This window comes from Pogona vitticeps, chromosome 2, assembly GCF_051106095.1.
Source record: "Pogona vitticeps strain Pit_001003342236 chromosome 2, PviZW2.1, whole genome shotgun sequence".
NCBI lineage: Eukaryota > Metazoa > Chordata > Lepidosauria > Squamata > Agamidae > Pogona > Pogona vitticeps.
The window spans coordinates 21356481-21383565 of record NC_135784.1 but is presented as its reverse complement, the minus strand read 5'-3'; the positions used below and the strand labels follow the sequence as shown (position 1 = coordinate 21383565).

The window sequence follows — 27085 nt, the reverse complement described above, 5'->3', positions numbered from 1 at the left end:
TCTTCCCCTTCTATTTCCCAGGAGGTGATGGGACCAGTGGCCATGATCTTAGTTTTTCTGCTGTTGAGCTTCAGAACGTTTTTTGCACTCTCCTCTTTCACCCTCATTACAAGGTTCCTTAATTCCTCCTCACTGCCATCAGAGTGGTATCATCTGCATATCGGAGGTTGTTGATATTTCTTCCAGCAATCTTGATTCCGGCTTGGGATTCCTTCAGTCCAGCCTTTCACATGATGTATTCTGCATATAAGTTAAATAAGCAGGGTGACAATATACAGCCTTGTCGTACTCCTTTCCCAATTTTGAACCAATCCGTTGTTCCATATCCAGTTCTAACTGTTGCTTCCTGTCCCACATATAGGTTTCTCAGGAGATGGATAAGGTGGTCAGGCACGCCCATTTCTTTGAGGACTTGCCATAGTTTGCTGTGGTCCACACAGTCAAAGGCTTTTGCATAGTCAATGAAGCAGAAGTAGATGTTTTTCTGGAACTCTCTGGCTTTCTCCATAATCCAGCGCATGTTGGCAATTTGGTCTCGAGTTCCTCTGCCCCTTCAGAATCCCGCTTGTACTTCTGGGAGTTCTCGGTCCACATACTGCTGAAGCCTACCTTGTATGATTTTGAGCATAACCTTGCTGGCGTGTGAGATGAGTGCAATTGTCAGGTAGTTGGAGCATTCTTTGGCACTGCCCTTCTTTGGTATTGGGATGTAGACTGATCTTTTCCAATCCTCTGGCCACTGTTGAGTTTTCCAAACTTGTTGGCATATTGAAAGTAGCACCTTAACAGCATCATCCTTTAAGATTTTAAATAGTTCAACTGGAATGCCATCACGTCCACTGGCCTTGTTGTTAGCCAGGCTTTCTAAGGCCCACTTGACCTCACTCTCCAGGATGTCTGGCTCTAGGTCAGCAACTATATTGTCTGGGTTGTCCGGGATATCCAAAACTTTCTGATATAATTCCTCTGTGTATTCTTGCCACCTCTTCTTGATGTCTTCTGCTTCTGTGAGGTCCCTTCCATTTTTGTCTTTTATCATGTCCATCTTTGCACAAAATCTTCCTCTAATATCTCCAATTTTCCTGAACAGATCTCTGGTTTTTCCTTTTCTGTTATTTTCCTCTATTTCTTTGCATTGTTCATTTAAGAAGGCCCTCTTGTCTCTCCTTGCTATTCTTTGGAAGCCTGCATTCAATTTTCTGTAACTTTCCCTATCTCCCCTGCATTTTGTTTCCCTTCTCTTTTCTGCTATTTGTAAGGCCTCGTTGGACAGCCACTTTGCTTTCTTGCATTTCCTTTTCTTTGGGATGGTTTTTGTTGCTGCCTCCTGTACAATGTTACGAGCCTCTATCCAAAATTCTTCAGGCACTCTGTCCACCAAATCTAGTTCCTTAAATCTGCTCTTCACTTCTACTGTGTATTCGTAAGGGATTTGGTTTAGATTATACCTGAGTGGCCCAGTGGTTTTTCCTACTCTCTTCAGTTTAAGCTTGAATTTTGCTATGAGAAGCTGATGATCAGAGCCACAATCAGCTCCAGGTCTTGTTTTTGCTGACTGTATAGAGCTTCTCCATCTTTGGCTGCAGAGACTATAGTCAATCTGATTTCGATGTTGCCCATTTGGTGATTTCCATGTGTAGAGTCGCCTCTTGTGTTGTTGGAAAAGGGTGTTTGTGATGACCAGCTTGTTCCCTTGACAAAACTCTATTAGCCTTTGCCCTGCTTCATTTTGAACTCCAAGGCCAAACTTCCCTGTTGTTCCTTTTATCTCTTGACTCCCTCCCTTAGCATTCCAGTCCCCAGAATGAGAAGAACATCCTTCTTCGGTGTCAGTTCTAGAAGGTGTTGTAAATCTTCATAAAATTGTTCAATTTCAGTCTCCTCAGCAATGGAGGTTGGTGCATAAACTTGGATTATTGTGATGGTGAAAGGTCTGCCTTGGATACGTATTGACATCATTCTATCATTTTTGAGATTATATCCCATTACGGCTTTTCCCACTCTTTTGTTGACTATGAGGGCTACTGCATTCCTTCTACGGGATTCTTGCCCACAATAGTAGACATGATAATCATCTGAGTTGAAATCACCCATTCCCATCCATTTTAGTTCACTGATGCCCAGAATGTCGATGTTTATTCTTGCTATCTCCTGTTTGACCACCTCCAGCTTCCCAAGGTTCATAGATCTTACATTCCAGGTTCCTATGCAGTATTTTTCTTTCCTGCATCGGACTTTCCTTTCACTTCCAGGCACGTCCACAGCTGAGCGTCCTTTCGGCTTTGGCCCATCCACTTCATCAGCTCTGGAGCTACTTGTACTTGTCCTCCGCTCTTCCTCAGTAGCATGTTGGACGCCTTTTGACCAGAGGGTCCCATCTACCAGCGTCATATCTTTTAGCCTTTTGTTTCTCATCATGGGGCATTCTTGGCAAAGATATTGGAGTGGAATTGCGGTTCCTACCCCAGGTGGATTGCGTTTAGTCAGAACTCTCCACTATGACCTGTCCGTCTTGGGTGGCCCTGCATGGCATAGCCCATAGCTTCTCTGAGTTACTCAAGCCCCCTCGCCACGACAAGGCAGCAATCCATGAAGGGGTGTACAAAATGGCAGAACTCAATAATGCTGGGATGATGCCAAGGCTCTTCTGACTTCCTTTGAGCAAGTAGCCAAAACCTTCCAGTGGCCAAGGGAAGAGTGGGCAGCCCGGCTGCACTCAATGGCATAGAGGAAGAGGCCTTTCAAAGTTTGGAAACCAGAGACAGGGAGGATTACAGGGAAGTGAAGGCCACCATCTTGGAAAGGGATGCCTTGAAGACAGAAATACAGCATCTGCAGTTCTGGCAGTTCTGCTGCCAGGGAGCTGAAGACCCCCCCCCCCAAAAAAAATTCACAGCCAAGTCCAGGAGTTTTGCCCCCAATGGATGAGGCCGGAGAGAAGGAGCAGATCCTGGAGCATTTCCTGGCCAGCCTTCCCCCTCTTCAGAGATTGACACCCGAGCATCAAAGTGGAGCAGGTGGGAGACTGTTTCCTTCTCCTAGGCAGTCAAAACTTGTCATTAATGGCTGTTCCTGAAATAGGAAGGTAAGAAGGAAGGAACGACTCTTCCTCAATCTGGATAGCTCAGCGGTTTAGGCAAATGGTTGGGAGTTCGATTCCTCACTTTGTCTCCTTGACAGGGGCTGGACTTGATGATCCTGAGGGTCCCTTCCAGCTCTGATGGATGATGACGATTCCACCATCTGCAAAATGGGTACATCAGTACCATCCCACAACCTGGCAGGCTTCTCTAAGGCTTTTGGAGGGAACAGACTGGGAGGAGTGGCCTTTTGGGAGGGGTGGAAAGAGGTTACCAGGGAGAGGCATGTGGGACTGGTTGCCAGGGAGACAAGAGTACAAGAAAGGGGGAGTGATTAATATTGGTTGGAAAATATACATTTTTTTGTGGGAAGGAGTCCTCAGATGTTTTAGGGGAAAGGGGGGAGCTCTGTATTTAATTCTGGTTTGTGCATACATACGATCCTTTCCAGCTCCGCCATTCTAAGATGATGATGATATCAGTCATTCATGCCATTGTTCTTATGAGTTGCCTCCACAGTCTTCGTTTCATCCTGATAGTTGTAAAATAAACTTATCCCGTGTTTTTGAGACATATCTAAGATTGTATTGGAAGCTGATCGCGTACTGTGAGGTTTGAACAAACCACCTAGACGTGTTTTTTTTGCACTACGTGGTTATACAATATTAAATTTATATATTTTAGTACAGCGATAATGATGATTATTAATTCACTTCATATGGCATAGCAGAATGCAGCATTATTGCATAGTACTTCAGAAAGACAATATAAAACATGTATAAAATATAAAACCTTAAAAGAATATTATCATGATGGTGATAATAGTGGGCCACCACGTAAAGTCTGAATTTGGGGTAACTTTTCCCAGGGTTTTGCTGGTGATGAGGAACTTGCACTTGGTTTAACCATTGCCTCCTTTTGGGACCGCTCGGGGACCACTTGCCCAGGGCCAAACAGGTGGTGGGGCATCGACCCTTATCAGTCAGGAAGGTGCAAATCATCTTGGCTGGCCCTTCTCAAGGAAATTCAGACTCTTGGCCCCCCCAACCCACTTAGATATACCAGTCCTATATTAATCTGTATAAATCTCTATATAATGTCAGATTAGATAGATGGTAGGTATGTAGGTAGGTAGGTAGGTAGGTAGGTAGCTAGCTAGCTAGCTAGCTAGCTAGCTACCTACCTACCTACCTACCTACCTGCCTGCCTGCCTGCCTGCCTGCCTACCTACCTACCTACCTACCTACCTACCTAAGTGGGTCCTCGATGAAATCAAGCCTGGACTTTCTCTGGAAGCACAGATGATGAAAATGAGGCTGTTTTATTTTGGGCTCCTCACGAGAAGGCAGGACTCTCTGGAGTAAGGCAGTATTGCTAAGAAAGGTAATAATGCTAAGAAAAGCTGAAGGCAGCAGGAAAAGAGGAAAGCCCACTATGAGATGGACTGACTTTGTAAAGCAAGCCAGAGACTAGAGTGTGCACACCCTGAACAGGGTTGTTTCAACGAAGACATTTTGGAAGTCACTCATTCATCAGTCAGAAGCAACTTGAAAGCACATAAGAACAACAGTTACTTCCGGAAGGTCCTATCAGTAACATCCCTGCTCAGGTCCTACAAGTTAAAGTTTCTGGCTTCCTTTCTGGGATAACTGGTTTGTTTTCTGTTTGTTATATTTATATCCAGCATTTCCAGGTAGTGCTCAAAGCAACTGCAAACTTCTTAAAGTATAAGCACAGATAAACAACATTAAGCTAAAAATCATAAAATCATATACAAGTGGACCCTCTACTTATGGAATTAATCCGTATTGAAACGGTGGCTGCAGGTCAAAAAGTCTGTAGGTCGAGTCTACAATGCACTGAAAACTGGTTAATCTGTAACTGGCTGTTTTCGTTCCATTTTTGTTCCATTTCGTTTTTTTCCGGTCTGTAGGTGGATTCTCTGGCTGTAAGTCGAACCTAAATTTTGCGGCCAGAGAAGTCTGTAACTCAAAAAGTCTGTAAGTCGAGCCATCTGTAAGTCGAGGGTCCACTGCAATCTAAACAATTGTAAAGCCATTAAAATCAAGTAGGTATATTAAAAGGAATTAAAACTGAGAAAGAATAAAATCAGTATTGTGGAGTATCATGTTAGGTTTCTTTTTTTCTTAATACAGTGGTGCCCTGCATAGCGAGGTTAATCCGTTCCGGATTAACCGTCACTATGGGGAAACATCACTATATGGAACAGAAAAACCCATTAAACTTCGTTTAATGCATTCCAATGGGGCCTAAACTCACCGTTCAGTGAAGTTTCCCTATCCGGCCGCCATTTTCGCGCCCTCGGTAAGCAAGGGCAGGGCGCGAAAACACTGCGCGCGGCTATTTTGGGCATCCGGCAGCCATTTTGGAACCGCCAAACAGTTGTTTTAAAAAAATCACTATGAGAAAATCGGTAAGCAAAACGCTTACCAATCGTCGCAAAGTGATTTTTGTCCATTCAAAACATCTGTATGCGATCGCATTAGCGATCGCAAAATCCGCATCGCTATGCAGATTCATCGTTAAGCAGTGTGCTCGTTATGAGAGGCACCACTGTACTTTCAACTTTTTCCAATATTCTCTTTTCCAGTGACTCCCATCTTCTCATGACATGTCTCAAGTATGGGAAGGATTAGTTTAGTTATACTGTACCCTGGCCAAGATCCAATTGGTAATTGTGTTAGGTTTGTGTAACTAGACATAGCTAATTGCAGCTAACTGACAAAATGTCAGGTCACATCTAAGTTGTTCACCTGGTCACAGACCTGATTACACAACCAACATTCACTCCAGCACCTCCTCAGTTAGCTGCAATTAGCCACAGAAAGTTAAGTGATGCTTACATGAACACTAATAGAATACTAGATGTTATATGGATCTAGAAATACTTTATGTTTTGAAAGGAACTCATAGCGTTACTTACTTACTTCTTGGAGCTAGGTTGCAATTATCATTTCTCTAATTATGCAACTGATTGATTGTATTCCGATGCGTCATTCCAAGCAGGGAAGGAAAAGGAGGTAAGACATTTTTCCCCTCTCGCAGCCTAGTCTGATAATGTATTGGAAATATTTACAAAAATACAAAACAAATGCTTTTCCTCCCACTTCGGACTGATAAGAGATTGGTATAAAAACTGGTAAAAAAATCTTTAAAAATATTACTAAAAGTGACTTGAACACCTTTTTAAGTGCCTTTTAAAGTAAATTGTTGCATGCAAAAAGTAATATTGCCACTACTAGTTGCAATACTCATTGCTTAAAAAGCAAATTGCCTTGAGGGAAACTCTGAAGAAATGGCTTTGCATGACCTGGACTGCTGTTAGAAAGGAAGGTGAATTAAGGCCATCTCATTTGCTCTGTTTGCTATATCTTGGGCATAAGCTGTGCTAGAGTGTTGCAGAAATGACAATCCTAATTTTGAAAGTGTCTCAATTGTGTACTTACACATGAGAAGTTTCTGTTTTGCTTTCTTCTTTAGAAAGTACAGGGTGGTTCTGTTTAAATCCTCTAGTTTACTTATTTATGATGCATAACCATAGTTCTTGCTTCAGGATAGAAGTCTTATGACACCTTAAACATTTTATTTGGCATAAACTTTCTCGGAATGCCACCCACATGATGTGTTTGTCAAATACACACTGAGATCCTATTGTGTAAGTTACACCTGTGGAAGAATGATAATTTCACCAACAGATTGCAGTTTTAGTAATTAAAGACTTCCTACCTCTGTCCTGTGGCATTTCCAACACAAACACACATGCACCCGCATTAACACCTTTCACCACATGAAAGGAGCGGGAGCTGCAGGACAGAAGGAGTAAGTTTTAATTTCCGTAACACTTCTCCTAGCTGGTAAAGGTGTCTGATGGAAGCAACGTTTGGTAATAAATGACATCCTCTTTCCATTCTGTGGATCCCACAGTTTCTACTTGATGAAAGGAGTTACACAAGAGTTGAAAAAGCTGGGGAACAAGAGAAGCACATATTTATTTGTTCCCAGCTAAAGACATCACCAACTTTCTGCAGGTGTCGTTCTGTCAAGTTAGTCTTTAAGGTACGACTGCAGCCAATATTAAAGTCAAAACCAACAGTAAAATCTAAATTGATGAAATGTGCTGAAAAGAGAACCATTTTATGGCATTTATCTCTGACTTTTCCTTGTTCTCATTGAAAGCACAGAACGAGGTATACAAATACACTTTTCATGTGGAGATATATGAAAAAGTATTTTTGAGGTCACTCATCTGAATTAAACACACATTCTTTTGCCATATTTATGCTCCCTGCCCTGTCTTAAAACGTTGACTAATCTCATTCTTTTTTTAAAGAGGGAAAGAAACCTCTTACTTCCACCTCAAGAATCTCTCCAGGGCATGGATGGCCATGAACCACTGGGCGATTCTGAGAATGGCAAGCATTTACAAATCTTAGCAGTTCTACCTGATCCGACTGAGGTTATCAGGAGACCAGCCGAGGAGACAGAAGGGCTTTGATTGTCTTCCTCTCTGTTTCCAGCGGGGAAGAGGGCGGTGAAAGCAAAAGCTCCTGTCATGAGTCTTGGGTTCTCTCCATTGCGCTTGGAATCCTTAGAGAAAACCATGAAGGAAGAAAATTCTTCCTTGGTCGGAAGCCATGCCAGAAGAGCTGAACCTGAATACATGACAGAGATACCAGCGTGGGTGCCCTTGCCTGGAGATAAGGGGGGACAAAGCAAAGGGGTGCAAGACTTTTGGGATACCCAGTGGCAGGGGTTCCTGAAGACCTTTCAGCCCATTCGCACCGGAGGGGAGGACCCCCTGGGGTCAAAGATGGCCCCATGCGATGATACCAAGGCTTTCCTGGCCTCCTTTGAACAAGTGGCCAGGGCTTGTCTGTGGCCTCCGGGAGAGTGGGTGGCCCGGCTCTTGCCAGTACTGAGTGGAGAATCAGAAGAGGTCTTTCAAAGCCTGGATGCCCAAGACAAAGAGGATTATGGGAAAGTGAAGGCCACCATATTGCGAGGGGATGCCCTGAGGATGGAGCTGCAGCACCAGGATTTCAGGGACTTCTCCTGCCAGGAGTTGGAAGACCCCCCCGGAGGATTTACAAGTAACTCCAGGAGCTTTGCCACCGGTGGCTGAGGCTGGAGAGAGGCAGCAAGGAGCAGAATATAGAATTATAGAGTTGAAAATATACTCCGGGGTCATCTAGGAACCTGAAATATGGCTGAGCCAAGGAGAATTTATCCTTTTTCATAGCAATCCATTACACTATCAAAGAGCTGTTACCATCAGGAAGGTCTCCCTTCTGTACTGTTTGAAATCTCCTTATAATTTGAATTAGTTCCTTTCAGGCCTCCCATCAAGAGCAGCAGAAGATAATTGTATTCAAACTGGAGAGCAGGAAGGAACTCTCAAGGTCATCAAGTCTAGCCCCTGTCAAGGAGGCCAAGTGGGGAATCGAACTCCCAACCTCAGATTGCATAGCCAGAGACCTAAACTCTTGAGCTATCCAGCAATTCTGGATATAACGGGACCATCTTCGATATGGGAGCCCTTCAGATACTGGAGGATATCAATCAACCCCATTACCATCCTGCCTTCCTTTCTGCTATTGAAACATCCGCAACCCATCTGTATGTTGAAGCCTTCCTTTTGTCTTCCAATCATCCTACCTCCAAATTATTTGGGGTGGCACATCTGGTCCTGTGAAACTACCCAATTACGAAGATGGGGCCCTAGCTCACCTGCCATATAAAGATGCCAGCTTTCCCAGCGTATCTGTATTTTTAAAAGGGGCGGAACATGCAAGAATAGGCAGGCAAAGTGTGAAGACAAAAACAGTATCCTTGCTAATTGGCGCAAGTCAGAATATTCTGCAGGGCACAAAGTTTCAGTCAAAGGATTGGCCGAAGGAGATGGTTTCTTTCCCTGCTTAGTTCTGCGGTTCTTACTTGGTGCAGAATTTTGAATTTCTGGTAAAACCTCTTGTTCTGCACAGCAGAAGTACAGAGATTCGCAGAGGAGAAAGGCTTCCAGTTCTCCAGACCAGTGGTCCCCAACCTTGGGCCTCCAGATGTTCTTGGACTTCAACTCCCAGAAATCCTGGCCAGCAGAGGTGCTGGTGAAGGCTTCTGGGAATTGTAGTCCAAGAACATATGGAGGCCCAAGGTTGACGGTCCACCCCTTTCCTATAAACTGGCACTGAAGGTCTCACTCTGATCCATTTGTAGGGGAAAGTATAGAAACCTTTCATTACTTACAGTTGCGAACAGATCAAGGGGAAACATCCTTTCATTAAGTCACAAAGACTTTCGTTTGTGAAGCACATCTATGTGTGTGTGTGAGTCTTGCACCCGTTTGTTAAATAGGGGGAAGGTGTAACGATGGCGTCGCCCAAGAGGGGGCGCCCGTGTGAATCCTGGAAGGCATGTCTGCACTGAGGAAGAGGAAGAGGAGGAGGAGGAAGGCGAGGGATAAGGCAGGGACTTCTGCCCCAGGGAGGAGCCACTGTCTCCCCATCTCCAAAGCCTAGGAAGGGGCCACCTTCCGGGTTAGGACCGTGGCCTCGGGTGGCTACACCCGACGAAGCTAAGGAGCCCAGAGATAAAGAGGAAGAGACAACACGCCAGCAAGGAAGCAAGCCGGCGGAGTCACACAAGCCTCCTCGCCGTTTCTGGTAGGATCTGGGACCGTCCTTCCCTCGAGCTCTCTTGCTGGCTGAAGGAGGCGGGCGTGCCTGGAAGGCGCTGGCCCGGAGGTGGCCTTGGGGCTCCCCTGTGGATTCGCCCTCCCGCCAGTCCTGCATTTTTTGCCCTCTTTCCGACTCCACAGGGAGGCTCCGAAGGGCCCAGAGAGGCGCCAAGTGGGGGCTGGAGAGGCGTTTTCGCCCCCTTTTATTTTGGTTCCCCCCCCCCGGCCTTTCTTTGCGGGGAGTTGGGAGGCAGACTTCCTTGCGAGTAAAAACGCAGGGGATCGCAGAGATATGTGGGGTTTTACCAGGACTGCGGAGGTGACCCCACTGGCTGAGGGGGTTCCCCAAGCAGCCTCCGAGAGAGTCAGGGCGGACAACAAGCTGGCCAGGCAGGCCACGGGGACTCGCCCTCTTCCACACGGTCCCTATTCATCCTGCTTTGTGGCAACCATTTTGAGGGGTTTCCAGAGAGAGAGAGAGAGAAAGAAGACTTAGAAGTGGTGGATCCTTCCCTTCTTTTTTTGGGGGGGCCCCTCTTGGGATGGCGCAGCTTGCCCGAGACCCCCCAGGCTGGCGGTTCCCGAAGGAGGCAGAGGGAGGAATCGAACTCCCAACCTCTGGCTTCTCTCAACCAAGGAGCTCTGCCATGGGACCCAGAACCAATCGTGATCGCTCAGTGGTTTAGGCCTCAGGGTGTGAAGCAAGAGGTTATTTCCCCCACTGGGCTTCCTTGAGAGGGGCTGGACTTGATGATCTACAGGTTCCCTACCAGCTCTGCAGTTCTTTTTTAAATAAATACAGTAAATAAATAAAATAGGAAAGTAAAAAAAACCATAAATTTACAGTGGACTACATTAAATCAACTTAAAGTTAAACAAAACTAACCATACTCTCATTTCTCAACCCTGTGCCACCCTCCCCCTTGGGATCAGATTCATATTCTTTATTTTTTTCATTCCACATTGCCCCTTTCTCTCCAGAAACACACGGATTCTTCTCCCGGTCTATACGTCTTTCCTTTCTAAAATACTTATATTAAAAATTCATCCATTTTTCTTAAAAAATCATTACTTTTTGATACTCCTTTTTGATTTTCGTTTCACAAATTAATTTATCATGAATGGCTATACAGTATTCCACATTACTTTGTACCGTTCCCCAGCATTGACTTGGTTATTACTTTTCCAGTTCTTTGCAAATATTAACCTTACCAAAGACATTGTTATGATAATGAATTCCTTCCCTTATTTCTTCCTTTGGTTATTCTTAACCATGTTCAACAAGGCAGTTATTGAAGACATTTGTATATCCACACCAATTATTTTCCTAATCTCTTCAAAAATTGTTATCCATTCCTTCTTCCTTATTTTGCAAGTCCACCATGTATGTAAATATGTCCCTTTTTCTTTTTTTCACCTTCAGCACATCCTACATTTATATGTAACATATTTAACTTCACTAGTGTTCAAGATCATATCTCTACACTACTTGGTAACAATTTTCCTTAAACCTTACAGACGTATTATCCATTTGTTTATTCCACAATTTACGCCAATACAGTATATCTGTGAAGATTCAACGTCATGATTCAACTTCCCAATAATTTACTCCCATCTTTCCCTTTAATTTCTTCCAGCTCTGCAGTTCTAAGATTATTATTAGAATTGTTATTTACCCATTGGATCATATACAGTGGTGCCTCGCATTACAAGGTTAATTCATTCCAGCCAAATTGCTGTAGAACAAAAACCTCGTAAAGAGAAATTAAAAAGCCCATAGAAACACATAAAAACCCGATTAATGCGTTCCTATGGGCTTGAAACTCACAGTCCAGTTAAGATCCTCCATAGCACGGCCGTTTTCGCTGCCTGTGCAGCGAGGAATCTGTCCGAAAACACAGCGGGGAGCCATTTTATTTACCCGGCGGCCATTTTGAAACCGCCGAGCAGCTGTTTTAAAATCGTCGCTTTGCGATGATCGGTTCCCGAAGCATTGAACTGATCATCGCAAAGCAAAATTCTCCCATAGGAAACATCGTTTTGCGATCGCAAAAACATCAACATCAAGCGATTTCATCGTCAAACGGAGCGCCCGTCTTGCGGGGCACCACAGTACCTTTTCACTGGTTGTTACTCTGTGTCATACCTTTAAAGTAGAAATAGGGTGGAATGTCTTCCTTGTTTTTCAAAAATATTCTTTTCCAAAGGCTATGAGGCTTCAGTTATTCTATAAGATATTCTGCAACAGGAGATCTGACTTGCAAATATTTTTATTTAGATGGTAGAGAAAAGCAGTGAAGAAGCCAAAGAAGGATAGGAGGAGAAGCTACGAGCGGAGGCCGGGCAGAGCTTATGGCAGAGGCAAGCTGTGGGGGAAGATGGCAAGAGGTTAAGAAGGAAGCCGAGAAGGGGCTCCAGCAGCGCTGGGAAGCCCAGTGGCAGGAGTTTCTGGAGATGCTGGAGCCCAGTTCTAGGAGATGGGAAAAGCCTGTGATCTCCGAGGCTGCCCCGTGGGATGATGCCAAGGACTTCCTGGCCTCCTTCGAGGAAGTGGCCAATGCGTGCCATTGGCCCAAAGGAGAGTGGGTGACCCAGCTCCTGCCAGCACTTCATGGGGAAGCAGAAGAGACCTTTCAGAGCCTGGAAGCTGGAGACAGGGAGGATTATGGGAAAGTAAAGGCTGCCATCTTGCGAAAGGAGGGCCTAAGGATGGAGAAGCAGCGCCAGCACTTCAGGGACGTCTCCTGCCAGGAGATTGATGAGCCACGGAGGCTTCACAGCCAAGTGAAAGAGCTTTGCCACCGGTGGCTGAGGCCGGAGAGACGCAGCAAGGAGCAGATCCTGGAGCTACTGATCCTGGAGCAGTTCCTGGCCAGCCTTCCCCCGGACCTCCAGGGCTGGATCCGGGCAGGAGGGCCCGACACGTGTTCCCAGGCCCTGGCCCTGGCGGAGGACTTCCTCATGAGCCAAGAAGGGGCTGAGAGAGCAAAGTGGCAGGTGAGATCCTGTGTATTGCTTAAGAGAGTACAGAACGTGGAGTAGGGTAACAAAATTTATAACACATCTTCTAGGAAAGTTTAATGTCGTCTGTTGAGTGCCATTCCAAATAAGATGAAGTTTGTTACTTTCAAAAGGTTCGCTTGGCCTAATTGTTACATGCTCGACTTTCTTTTCTCTATTTTAATTGTTGTGTGGGTTGCCATTTTAGTAAATATGGGTTTTATATTTTTATTTTAAAATATGGATGCCTCTCCTTTCTCTTCCAAAGACCGAAGCCTTATTAAAACAAACGCTGGAGGCAATTTTCAAGAGATAATTGGGCAACGCTCTGTCAGGTCTGCTTTGATTTGGACGCCCTTAGAGGCCCCTTCCCACTCCTTTATTCATAGATTCTGTGAAAAGCTACAGAACAATAAATGTTTAGAGTCTTAAAAACAGTTAAATAAGCATAATATTAATAGTGGCAGAGACATACAAGTTTTAAAACAGTTCGGAAAACACATGAAGCCACCTCCCAGAAAAACATTACAGACCAGTTTCTTCCCCCCACCAAAAAAAAAAAAACCTTGTAGGCAGCCAGTTATTGAGAGAAAGACTGTGAATCAAAAGCTTGCGGAAGGATAGCAAAGAGGGGGCTATGGTGTCCTTCTGGATAGGCGGGTTGGGAGTTGGAGGGCACCGCTTTACAGTGTTTCCGCTCCTTCCTGTCTGACCGTGTCCAGAGGGTGGTGCTGGGGGACAGTTGCTCTGCCCCATGGCATTTATGCCGTGGGGTTCCTCAGGGCTCGATACTGTCCCCCATGCTGTTTAGCATCTACATGAAACCGCTGGGAGAGGTCATCAGGAGGTTTGGGCTGAGGAGTCAGCAATATGCTGACAATACTCAGCTCTACCTCTCGTTTTCCACCAATCCAGGTGAGGTAGTTTCTGTGCTGAACTCGTGTCTGGACCTGATAATGGATTGGATGAGGTTTAATAAATTGAAGTGCTGTTAGTGGGTGCTTCACCAGACAGGCTGGAGGGCCATTTCCCTGCCCTGAATGGGGTCACACTCCCCCTAAGGGACAGGGTCCGCAGCTTGGGGATGCTCCTGGACCCCAGTCTAACACTGGAAGCCCAGGTGGACTCGGTGGCCAGGAACGCCTTCCTTCAGCTGCGGAAACTATACCAGCTACGGCCCTACGTGGACGAGTGGAGGCTTTTAATTGAAATAATATTAGCTATGGGTCTGATGGCAGTTTTTATATATATTTTAATTGTTTCGAATTTTTATTGTATTTTAAATGTTGTAAGCCACCCAGAGGCCTTTGGGTAGTGTGGGCGGCATATAAATTAAATAAATAAAATAATTAAATTTATATGTATTTCCATGGTGTATTACCAGAACTGGTCACTAGTGTGAGCCAGAAACCATGCTACCATATTTATAACATATGGTATTTCCCACTTTTTTCGGCATCCCCCACGGATACCATGGTCCTCTTGTAGATCCATCTCCATGGGTTGGAGCCATCTTGCGATAGTAGGGAGAAGGTTTCCAGGGTACCATTACCTTTCCTTCTCTAAACAGGCTCATGGCTGGAGACTCAAACTGAAAGGGATGAAGGGAAGATTCGCTATCCTCATGCCTAGGGTACTGCAAAATCATGAGAAAACTCATCTTTTTTCAAAAGTGTATTCCATGGATGCTTTTCTGTGGACTTCCTGCTGTCAGTTATATCGTTTTCCGCTGTGTTTTGCCTTAGCATTCTTCTTCTTCTTCTTTCCCATGACAAAGTCTTACCTGAAAGGAAATGTCTCCCGTTTCCCCCCCCCCCCCCCATTTATACAGGGGCTGATGGTCGCCAAGGAAGCGTGCCCGTCTTTGCTCAAGAGCCACCAGGATCTGATCCAGCCAAGCAGTCAGACTGTATTCTGGCAAGTTCTGCAGGAGGAGGGCGAGGCCATCGACTCTTTGGGTAAGATTTTTTTTCCTCTGGTCTCATTCACATCTGCTCGTTTGATTTGCCATTTGAAGAACTAAAGGGGAAAAAAGCAGATAAGCAAAAAGAAGAGAAACTCTGTTCAAATTCTGAGCCCATATACAGTAGGACCCTTTATCCACAGTCAGTATCCACAGATTCACTTATCCACGGTCTGAAAATATTAAAAGAATTAAAAGAAAAATCTCCCCATTTTTTACCTATTACGTTCCCAGAACTTAGCACTAGAGGGAGCCAGAGACCATGGCAGGTATAGCATTCACTGTTATAATAGTGTTCAGTGTACAGTGGGGTCTTGACTTAAGAACGGCTTGAGTTAAGAACATTTTGACTTAAGAACCGCTCTCATAGGAAAATATTGACTTGACTTAAGTACTTAGATTTGAGTTAAGAACTGAAAAAAACCCACGTGGGAGGCAGGGAAAGTGCAAAATTTGAACTTTCAGTTAACTGTTGGCCAGTGAAAAGGGTGCCTGTCTGCTTCCTCACTCCTCCCAGTGTTTAGAGAGTGGATTGGGAGACAGTCTTCAGACTGCCTGGTACTGTACTGCCTGGACTGTATTTTCCCTGCCTTCCCTGAACCTTTCTTGACCTAAGAAAAAAAGAAACAAAATATCCCCCTCTAGTGGTCGAAGGCGGAATAGCAGCTTCCCATTAGTTTCTATGGACGAAAAAGAGCAGATACGGATCAAATGGTTTTCATTGCATTCCTATGGGGAATGCAGATTTGACTTGAGAACATTTTGACTTGAGAACCGCCTTCCAATACGGATTAAGTTCTCAAGTCAAGACCCCACTGTAATCCCTGTTTTTCAACCTCCGTTGGTGGGGGGCCCCCCTCTGGATATGGGAGTCGTCCTGTACCTGAAAAGAACCAATACATCCATGAGTTATATTCCGTTCCCAGCTTTTTTGCTTAAAATATAGCTCTCCGGTGGAAATTTGTATGGAAAAGCAGCACTATTGATAGAATATGAGTGGGATGATGAATATTAGTCATCATCTTCTGGCTTTGCCTCACACATCTTTCCCTTGAAGGCAGGATCCTGGCTCTTTTCATCCCTCAGCCATTCAGCTTAGTCCGCTACCCCTGCCAGGACGATGAATTGTGTCAGAAGTAGACCATTTTCGGTCTCTTTATTATTGTTGTTAAGTACGGAAAGAGGTAGCAGAGAAGGATGGGAACCAGATTTCGTGGTTGTAAATCTCAGTGGTGAATTGCTGGAAGTGAAGAAGTCAGCATAGGTGTTCGCTGTGTGCCAAGCTGAATCAGCGCACAACAGACAATGCCTACACTGACATTTTATCCTTTCCGTGAGAGGATAAATTCATCTCCCGGAATTTACAAGGATTGCTTAATACACCAGTGGACCTATTTAATAGGATTTTGACTTTTACAAATTAGCAGGAAAATGGTCCGCCTCCTCTATTAACCAAAAGGGGCTGGAATTTCTCTCCCCGAAGCAGATTTCTGAAATGATAGCAGGGCTGTTTTCTTCCAGGAGTGGCCATTATGCTGGTGGAGGACCACCATTGGATATAAAACCTCTTTTTTTTCTTCATTCTTTGTTGTTTTTCCAAGAGGTTGCTTCATTTAAAGGGGAAAATGTTTATTCATTATTAGGCACACATTATTTCCTTATCTGGGTGGGTATCTCAGTGGTTTAGGTATCTGGCTGCAGAGTCAGAGGCTAGGAGTTCGATTCCCTCCCGTGCATCCCAAAAAATCCAGCCTGGGTGTCCTTGGGCAAGGTGCACAGTCACAGGGCACCCTCTAGAAGAAGGGAAGGGTAAAGCACTCTTGAATATTCTCTGTGTGGGAAACCCTGAAACGGGTTGCCTAAGTTGGAACGGGCTTGACAGTGTATGATTTTTACTAATCTTAATTAGTTCCTAATTTTAAAAATAATTTCAGGGAGAACTTTTAAGTTGTCTCTTATTTTGCCTGAAAAAAAACTGGTTATCAAAAACTGTTTAAATATAATTTAGTTAGAACTTGGTTTTTTGTTATTATATATTTGGGTTATGTATGTTTATTTGATGTATGCTATTTAAATATTTTTACTACACTGTATCGTGTTAATTTATTCTTATTCCGTTATATAATTTTTTTTCTTCTTTCCCTTCTCTCTTCCTTTTCCTCCTCCCCCTTTTTTTACTCTGATATGGAATGGAAGGCCTGCCCTCACAGCGAGGTGCCCTTGAACATCTCTGTGATCATGGGTAGAGGGAGATGTGGCGTTGGCACAGTCCCTACTCTTGTCAGAAGAACGATGAGCAGATGCTTGAAGGCTGCTCATTGTTCTGGGACTGTGTGACCAACTTCCAGTATTGAGGTAGCCAGACCAGTAAGCCTTCCACTCTAAAGTTGGTGTCGATGAATGCCAAGTCTGTATCTAATAAGGCCCAGGTGATTCACGATTTTATCCTGGACGAGGTTGCAGACCTGGCATGCATAACAGAAATGTGGATTGGCGAAGAAAGGGTCCTAACCTAGCACTTGTCTGTCTGCCCGATTATGCTGTCCAGCACCAGGGTAGACTGGAGGTGCGGGGGGGAGTAGCCATTATATATAAAAACAGCTTGGAGGTTGTTAGGCACTGCACAGTGGTAAAGCCGGGTCTGGAGGCTCTCCACGTGTCGATTGAGGCCAGGGATGGTATTGGGATCTTGCTGTGTTACCGCGTTCCCCGCGACCCAGCCATTTCCCTTCCGGAGCTGGTGGACTTTGTTTCCGCGGCACTGTTGAGATCCCCGAAGCTATTGGTTTTGGGTGATTTCAACGTGCATGCGGGGGCAGAGACTTCCGGCCCAGCTCTTGAGTTCTTGGAAACCATGGCTACCTTGAACATGTCCCAAGATGTCATCGGCCCCACCAATATGGGTGCTCACATGTTGGATCTGGTCTTGTCCACCAATTGGAGTGAGTGTGATCCGATGGTGACGGAGCTTGAGTCAGTCCCCTTGTCATGGTCGGATCACCACCTAATAAAATGCACCCTCATAATAGCTCTCCCCCCCCCCCCCGCAGGGAGCAGGGACCTATCTCTATGGTCCGCCCTTGAAAGCTACTGGATCCTATTGGATTCCAGGAAGCCATGACAGGTGTTACGGCTGACCTGGCTAGCGCTTCTATTGAGGCTCTGGTTGACAGCTGGTTCACTGCTGCCGCCAGGACTGTAGACATGATTGCGCCTAAACGCCCTCTCCAACGCAGAGCTCGGCCTGCGCCCTGGTTCAATCAGGACCTACGAGCAATGAAGCAGTTCAGGAGATGGCTAGAGCGCAAGTGGAGTAAGAACCCAATAGATTATAATTGGATCGCTGTCAGGGTCGCGACTAGCCTCTACCTGGCTAAGGGAAAAGCTGCAGCTCGTGCATACTTCGCTAACTGGTTATGCGAAGCGTCCAACCAGCAGGCGGAGTTATTCCGTATAATGCGCGACCTATCCAGAATTGGTCTGAGTGATGGGCCTCCCCCTAGGTTTTCATCGGATCAATTTGCAGCATTTTAAAAATCTAAAGTGGATGCCATCAGCCAGGAACTCTCTCCTTTTTTAAACACAGTGAGTCGAGGAGAGATGTCCAGCACTCCATCTCAATGTGCGGGTGCTCACTACCTTGGTTCAAGCGCTCGTAATCTCAAGATTAGACTACTGCAACGCGCTCTACGTGGGGCTACCTTTGAAGTTGACACGGAAACTCCAAGTGTGCAGAATGCGGCGGCCAGACTCCTCTCTGGAGTGAGAAAATACCACCATATCTCTCCTATTTTGGCTGCGCTGCATTGGCTGCCCATTCGGTTCCGCATCAACTTAAAGTTTTGATCCTTACATATAAAGCCCTAAATTGGGTAGTGTGGGTGGCATATAAATAAAATTAAATAAGTAAGTAAGTAAGTAAGTAAGTAAATAAATAAATAAATAAATAAATAAATAAATAAATAAATAAATAAATAAATAAATAAATAAATAAATAAATAAATAAATAAATGTGTTTAGTCGTTTAGTCGTGTCCGACTCTTCGTGACCCCATGGACCAGAGCACGCCAGGCCCTCCTGTCTTCTACTGCCTCCCGGAGTTGTGTCAGGTTCATGTTGGTTGCTTCGCAGACACTGTCCAGCCATCTCATCCTTGGTCGTCCCCTTCTCCTCTTGCCATCACACCTTCCTAACATCAAGGTTTTTTCCAAGGACTCTTTTCTTCTCATGAGATGGCCAAAGTACTGGAGCCTCAGCTTCAGGATCTGTCCTTCAAGTGAGCATTCAGGGTTGATTTCCTTTAGAACTGATAGGTTTGTTCTCCTTGCAGTCCAGGGGATTCTCAAGAGCCTCCTCCAGCACCACAATTCAAAGGCATCAATTCTTCGGCGGTCTGCTTTCTTTATGGTCCAGCTCTCACTTCCATACATCACGACAGGAAAAACCATAGCTTTGACTATTCGGACTTTTGTTGGCAAGGTGATGTCTCTGCTTTTCAAGATGCTGTCAAGATTTGTCATCGCTTTCCTCCCAAGAAGAAGGCGCCTTTTAATTTCAGGGCTGCTGTCTCCATCTGAAGTAATCATGGAGCCCAGGAAGATAAAATTTGACACTGCCTCCATATCTTCCCCTTCTATTTCCCAGGAGGTGATGGGACCAGTGGCCATGATCTTAGTTTTTTTGATGTTGAGTTTCAGACCGTTTTTTGCACTCTCCTCTTTCACTCTCATTACAAGGTTCTTTAATTCCTCCTCACTTTCTGCCATCAGAGTGGTATCATCTGCATATCGGAGGTTGTTGATATTTCTTCCGGCAATCTTAATTCCGGCTTGGGTTTCTTCCAGTCCAGCCTTCCGCATGATGTATTCTGCATATAAGTTAAATAAGCTGGGGGACAATATACAGCCTTGCCGTACTCCTTTCCCAATTTTGAACCACTCAGTTGTTCCATGACCAGTTCTAACTGTTGCTTCCTGTCCCACATATAGGTTTCTCAGGAGACAGATAAAGTGGTCAGGCACTCCCATTTCTTTAAGAACTTGCCATAGTTTGCTGTGGTCCACACAGTCAAAGGCTTTCGCATAGTCAATGAAGCAGAAGTAGATATTTTTCTGGAACTCTCTGGCTTTTTCCATAATCCAGCGCAAGTTAGCAATTTGGTCTCGAGTTCCTCTGCCTCTTCGGAATCCAGCTTGTACTTCTGGGAGTTCTCGGTCCACATACTGCTGAAGCCTACCTTGGAGGATTTTGAGCATAACCTTGCTAGCGTGCGAAATGAGTGCAATTGTACGGTAGTTGGAGCATTCTTTGGCACTGCCTTTCTTTGGGATTGGGATGTAGACTGATCTTTTCCAATCCTCTGGCCACTGTTGAGTTTTCCAAACTTGCTGGCATATTGAATGTAGCACCTTAACAGCATCATCTTTCAAGATTTTAAATAGTTCAACTGGAATGCCATCACCTCCACTGGCCTTGTTGTTAGCCAGGCTTTCTAAGGCCCACTTGACTTCACTCTCCAGGATGTCTGGCTCAAGGTCAGCAACCACATTGTCTGGGTTGTCCGGATTATCCAAATCTTTCTGGTATAATTCCTCTGTGTATTCTTGCCATCTCTTCTTGACGTCTTCTGCTTCTGTTAGGTCCCTCCCATTTTTGTCTTTTATCATGTTCATCTTTGCGCAAAATGTTCCTCTAATATGTCCAATTTTCCTGAACAGATCTCTGGTCTTTCCTTTTCTGTTATCTTCCTCTATTTCTTTGCATTGTTCATTTAAGAAGGCCCTCTTGTCTCTCCTTGCTATTCTTTGGAAGTCTGAATTCAAGTTTCTGTAACTTTCCCTATCTCCCTTGCATTTTTCTTCCCTTCTCCTCTCTGCTATTTCTAAGGCCTCGTTGGACAGCCACTTTGCTTTCTTGCATTTCCTTTTCTTTGGGATGGTTTTCGTTGCTGCCTCCTGGACAATGTTACGAGCCTCTATCCAAAGTTCTTCAGGCACTCTGTCCACCAAATCTAGTTCCTTAAATCTGTTCTTTACTTCCACTGTGTATTCATAAGGGATTTGGTTTAGATTATACCTGAGTGGCCCAGTGGTTTTTCCTAATCTCTTCAGTCTAAGCTTGAATTTTGCTATGAGAAGCTGATGATCAGAACCGCAGTCAGCTCCAGGTCTTGTTTTTGCTGACTGTATAGAGCTTCTCCATCTTTGGCTGCAGAGAATATAATCAATCTGATTTCGATATTGCCCATCTGGTGATTTCCATGTATAGAGTCGCCTCTTGTGTTGTTGGAAAAGAGTGTTTGTGATGACCAGCTTATTCTCTTGACAAAACTCTATTAGCCTTTGTCCTGCTTCGTTCTGAACTCCAAGGCCAAACTTCCCTGTTGTTCCTTTTATCTCTTGGCTCCCTACTTTAGCATTCCAGTCCCCTAGAATGAGAAGAACATCTTTCTTTGGTGTCAGTTCTAGAAGGTGTTGTAAATCTTCATAGAATTGTTCAATTTCAGTCTCCTCAGCAATGCTGGTTGGTGCATAAACTTGGATTATTGTGATGTTGAATGGTCTGCCTTGGATTCGTATTGACATCATTCTATCATTTTTGAGATTGTATCCCATTACAGCTTTTCCCACTCTTTTGTTGACTATGAGGGCTACTCCATTCCTTCTACGGGATTCTTGCCCACAATAGTAGATATGATAATCATCTGAGCTGAATTCGCCCATTCCTGTCCATTTTAGTTCACTGATGCCCAGGATGTCGATGTTTATTCTTGCCATCTCCTGTTTGACCACCTCCAGCTTCCCAAGGTTCATAGATCTTACATTCCAGGTTCCTATGCAGTATTTTTCTTTGCAGCATTGGATTTTCCTTTCACTTCCAGCCACGTCCACAGCTGAGCGTCCTTTCGGCTTTGGCCCAACCACTTCATTAGCTCTGGAGCTACTTGTACTTGTCCTCCGCTCTTCCTCAGTAGCATGTTGGACGCCTTCCGACCTGAGGGGCCCATCTTCCAGCGTCATATCTTTTAGCCTTTTGTTTCTGATCATGGGGCGTTCTTGGCAAAGATACTGGAGTGGCTTGCCATTTCCTACTCCAGGTGGATTGCGTTTAGTCGGAACTCTCCACTATGTCCTGTCCGTCTTGGGTGTCCCTGCACGGCATAGCCCATAGTTTCTCTGAGTTACTCAAGCCCCTTCGCCACGACAAGGCAGCAATCCATGAAGGAGAAATAAATAAATAAATAAATAAATAAATAAATAAATAAATAAATAAATAAATAAATAAATAAATAAATAAATAAATAAATAAATAAATAAATGATTTAGGACCTCGATATTTGGCGGAACGCTTACTCCCACCTAGTTCTACCCATGTCACTCATGCGAGTCATGAGGTGAGGCTGAGGAGCCTGATGCCAAGGGAGGCCTGGAAGGAAAAAACAAGAAACTGGGCCTTCTCGGAGGTGTTATGTTTGTATGTTGTAAGCCACCTAGAGTGGTTGCAATGACCAGATAGGCGGGGTATAAATAGAATAAATAAAATAAAATAAAAACATTGTGCTTGGCATCCAGTGATGTAAAAACCACCAAAATTATTTTAACAAAAATCACTGTGATTCCGAACCTTGGATCCCCAGATGTTCTTGGACTACAACTCCCCGAAGCCTTTGCCACTAGCTGTGCTGGACAGGATTTCTGGCAGCTGTAGTTCAAAAACATCTGGGCACCCAAGGTTGGGAACCACTGCAGTCCAGAGCCTTTCTCTGGAGTCCAAAGAATGAGCAAAATTATTCTTTCTTTGCAGATGACACGATGGGAAGGCAGGTCAAGATGGAGACTCCTCAGTGGGAAAGAAATCAGCCGATGGATGTCCCCAGAACCACTGCCCCGGCAAGCCAAGTGAACCAGCTGGAGAGAACTGAGATAGGTGAGGAAGAATGTGGACTGAAAGAGGATCAGTCAGCAGAGAGAGACAAGGAAACTAATGAGTTCAGGGACCATCCTCCAGCTACAGTATGTCAGCCTTCCGAAATGTCTACGAGGGAGGAAACACCCACAATCCTCAAGTGCGGCCAAAGGAATCCTTGCAAATCAGAACCTGACCGGATCCATACCAGAAACAACCACAATGAATGTGTCACATTAGAAGAAACATTCCAGGAAAATGTATACTCTGATAAACAACAGAGGGTGGTAACTGAAGAAATTAAACGGGAATTGTTGGAAAATGTGGAAGGAGATCATTTGGACAAGTATCGATGTGATAGTCCAGAAGAGGACCCTAAGGATTCTGCGTGTGGGGAAAGTCATGGAATTCAACGTGAGGGAAGGCTGTTTGAATGCTCTCAGTGTGGGAAGTGTTTCCGTCTGAGAAAAAAATTGAATACACATCAACGGCTTCATACTGGATCTGAACCGTACAAATGTTCTCAATGTGGAAAGTGCTTTAGCATAGGAAAGTATTTGAAAAGACACCAACGCATCCATACTGGAGCCGTAAAAAAACCACATAAGTGCTCTCAGTGTGGGAAGTCCTTCAGGCAGGGAAGAGATTTGCTGGTCCATCAGCGGATTCATACTGGAGAGAAACCGTACGAATGCTCTCAGTGTGGGAAATGCTTCAGATATCAAGGAAGCCTGAAGTGCCACTGGAGGATTCATACTGGAGAGAAACCATACACATGCCTGGAGTGTGGGAAAAGCTTTGGGCAGAGCAGGCAGTTGAAAACCCATCAGATAATTCATACTGGAGAAGAGCCGTACAAATGCTCTCAGTGTGGAAAGTGCTTCAGTCAGAGAAAAAATTTGAATACACATCAACTGCTTCATACTGGAGCTAAACCGTACAAATGTTACCAGTGTGGAAAATGCTTCAGCCTACAAAATTACTTGAAAAAACACCAACACATCCATACTGGAAACGAAACAAAACCACACAAGTGCTCTCAGTGCGGGAAGTCCTTCAACCAGGAAAAAGCTTTGCTGGTCCATCAGCGGATTCATACTGGAGAGAAACCCTACGAATGCTCCCAGTGTGGGAAATGCTTCAGTCAGCAAGGAAACCTGATGACCCACTGGAGGATTCATACTGGAGAGAAACCACATACATGCCTGGAGTGTGGGAAAAGTTTTGGGCGGAACAGCCAGTTGAAAACCCATCAGATAATTCATACTGGAGAGAGGCCATAGAAATGCTTTCATTGTGGGAAATGCTTCAGTCAGCAAGGAAACCTGATGAGGCACTGGAGGATTCACACCAGAGAGAAGCCGTACAAATGCTTTCAGTGTGGAAAAAGCTACAAAGTGGCAAATGACTTGAAGAAACATGAAAGAATTCATAACAATCATATGAAAGGCCTCCATGCTGGAAATGTTTCAGTTAGTGACTTCACCTGAATGATCACCTTCAGCATCAGAAAAATATTTTTCGGATAGTCTGTCTTTATCTGAGTATTATGGGATGGTATTGCAGTAGGACTGTGGTATCCACAGGGGATCGGTTCCAAGCCGAAATATTAAACACTATTCATTTCATACATCTGGGGACCCAAGGTTAGGAACCACTGACTTAGAGTAAGTTCATTGAATCAATTCCCCAATGGTGAGTTCGCTTAAGTAAACCCTTGTCAAAAGGTCCATATAAACTATTTGGCGGTTGACCAGCAACAACACATTTTTATTAACATTCAACAACGGCATATCAACCACAACTTCTGTAGGCATCAACGTATCCCACTCAGGCAACTTTCTATATGTCCATTCTGATTAACTTGATAATACTTCAATACGGGGGAGCCGGCCCAAACCGCTCCTTGTCGGTAGGCTTCCGTAACGGGGCGCTCCTTACCACGCAGATTGTCCCACAACAGGGCCGGCAAGCCCAGTGCCCCCTCGGGTGGTGGCTTGTTGAAGGTCTGGTCTGGGCGTACCACCTTCCTCCAGCGACCACGTCCTCTCGGGAAGACCACCACCGTCGATTCTAGAGTCTCTTGTATCACTACTCCTTCGGGATCAGGAACGGGATCAAGTAGTAGTCCTCCCGCCTTCAGGCTTGGGAAATCATCAATCAAACTCTTTACTCCATGCGCCTTCGCTTCCTCTTTCTCCTTCTCTCTCTTGCCCGTTACCGCCCTAAATTCTCCTCCCACACATCCACCCATTGCTCCTCCCCTTGCTTTCTTCCCTCCTCTGACAGACACACTTCAGTCTTAACCCCTTCAAACCCCTTTTCCTCTTTATACTTTCTCTTCCCTCAGCCCCTTTGACATTTATGTTAGCTGGAGGAGACGGCGCACTAGCTGTTGGACCTTCCTCACACGTCTCCCCCGACGAGTGTGCCGTCTTCTCTGATGTATCCACGAGCGTATCTTCCTGTCAGGAGAAATAGTGGCTGTTATTGTGATTGGGTCCCTTACGATAACAAACTGTAAAGGCGGAAGACTGAAGGCTAAGATACCACTGGGTCAAACGTGGGTTAGTGTCTTTCATCCTATTCAACCATTGCAGAGGGGCATGATCGGTTGTCAAAGTAAAAGGGGCACCTAGTAAATAATACTTCAGGGAGTGAATTGCCCATTTTACAGCCAAAGCTTCCTTTTCAATAGTGGAATAGTTCTGTTCCCTGGGGGACAGTTTTTTGCTAAGGTACATAATAGGGTACTCTATTCCCCCTTTCACTTGATTTAGGACAGCTCCTACTCCTCGATTAGACGCATCAGTCTGCAGCACAAATGGTATGGAGAAGTCAGGTGCGTATCGGTGTGGTAGGCTATTTAGGACTATCAAAAGCTCTCTGTTCAGCACTCAACCCCATTCATTTCTTGGATGCTCTAGGGCTGGGACTCCCAGTTAAATTTAGCTCTAAATTTCAGAGGAAATCCCAATGGATATTCCTTACCTGCCAGTGAAAACTGCAAGGTTGTTGCAGATAGGAAAATGAATTTGAGACTTTTTTAAAAAAAGGAATAATTGGATTGAACAGTGGTGGAAGAAGTGACACTACTTGAAAGAGTTATTTTGTTAAAAAAAAAAAACCTGTTTCTTACCTTATCAATGAGACTTTTCCTCCCCAAACTTACAGAAAAGTCTTGTTGAATGGAAGTTGTACTTTGTTGTAATGAGTGCCCCTTCAGGTGGATATCAAAAGTTATATCTGACAGGCATTTTGAAATACTTTGAAATAGTTGTTTTGTAAAAAAAATTATTTCTTACCTCATCAAGAAGGAGTCTTTTCCTCCCCAAACATACAGAAAATGAGAAAAAACAATGAGCATTGCACCAGATAATGTAAAAAAAACACCTTTCCACTGTTGTAATGTAGAACAATTTTTCGAACGCTGTTAATGAGTAATAGGAATGAATTACTTATGGAAAATAACTTCCAAACTCTTGACTGTCAGTAACTCTCTCAACCTGGAGTGTGGGTTCCGAGCCTTGTCCGTCTCGGTTTAAAAAAAGAAATCGCCATGAATCTTGTACTGGGTAATTTATTTTGCGTCCCTGGGCATAGGGAGCATGGGAACGTTCCACTTTTGCATTTTTAAAAAAAATAAAATGTTTCCATTATAAAAATGTCTTGAGTTTTCCTTTAGTTATACTTTACAGTGTTGCTAAATCTCTACAGACATGTTTTTTCTTGACTTAAACAATTCCTTATGAGCCGTGCTGCCATTACTTCTCAAAAGAAAGAAAGAAAATCTCAGTATCTGAGTGGTTTGTTTGTTAATGTTTTCAGGGCACATAGAATATCACGGATTCACAACAGCGGGAGGGAGGGAGGGAGGGAGCGGTCACTGGTCCCAAGGCACGGGTGAAGTGTATTTCTAGTAAGAGGAAGAAGTTAGCAAGTTTATTTTTTAACCCTGACATTTTACTTAAAAAAGCCCAAGGAGGCTTACATCCTTGAAAGGCAATATTTAAAGCTAAAAAACTAATGAGTATAGAAAGGCAACTTAGATCTTTATAGGTTAAATCCAACACTTTGATTTGTGTCTGGAAACTGATGGGCAGCCAGAGGAGCTGCCGTAATGGGGGGAGTTGTTTGATTCCTGTGCCCTCCTCCAGTCTGCAATCTGGCTGCTGCTTTTTGGACCCGCTGACCTTTCCAGACTGTTTCCCTCGGCAGCCCCACATAGAGTGTGTCTTATTAAGGCATGTGTCACCATGGCTGTATCAGACCTCTCAAGGAATGGTCGAAGATGGCACACTAGTTTTAAATGTGCAAATGCACCCCTGGCCAATCTCACAACTTAGGCATCCAGGAACACACACACAGAGACAGAGAGAGAGAGAGAGACGTTGGCTTCTCTATCCTGGTTTCCTGTACCCCAAAGGGTTAATTTTGGCTTCC

General features: G+C 44.6%; 2 protein-coding genes across 8 annotated transcripts in view; both read left to right on the top strand.

Moving 5' to 3' along the window:
- The window catches only part of LOC140705028 (uncharacterized), a 138284-nt gene that overhangs the window by 57740 nt on the left and 53459 nt on the right, over positions 1-27085 (top strand). Inside the window, exons 1-3 of one of the 7 annotated variants that reach the window (XM_078388325.1) lie at positions 7995-9760; positions 12053-12771; positions 14606-14732. The exons of 5 other annotated variants lie outside the window; for them this stretch is intronic. In XM_078388325.1, coding sequence (XP_078244451.1) covers positions 12127-12771; positions 14606-14732 — 772 coding nt within the window. In that variant the 5' untranslated portion in view covers positions 7995-9760; positions 12053-12126. Of the gene's footprint in view, positions 1-7994; positions 9761-12052; positions 12772-14605; positions 14733-27085 lie in introns of those variants that run through there. One more of the 7 variants, XM_078388322.1, reaches the window with a different exon arrangement.
- Positions 14744-26307, top strand: LOC144587509 (uncharacterized). Its single transcript, XM_078388380.1, is given in 1 exon segment — positions 14744-26307. A coding segment is annotated over 1 exon segment (1584 nt). The 5' UTR covers positions 14744-22548; the 3' UTR covers positions 24133-26307.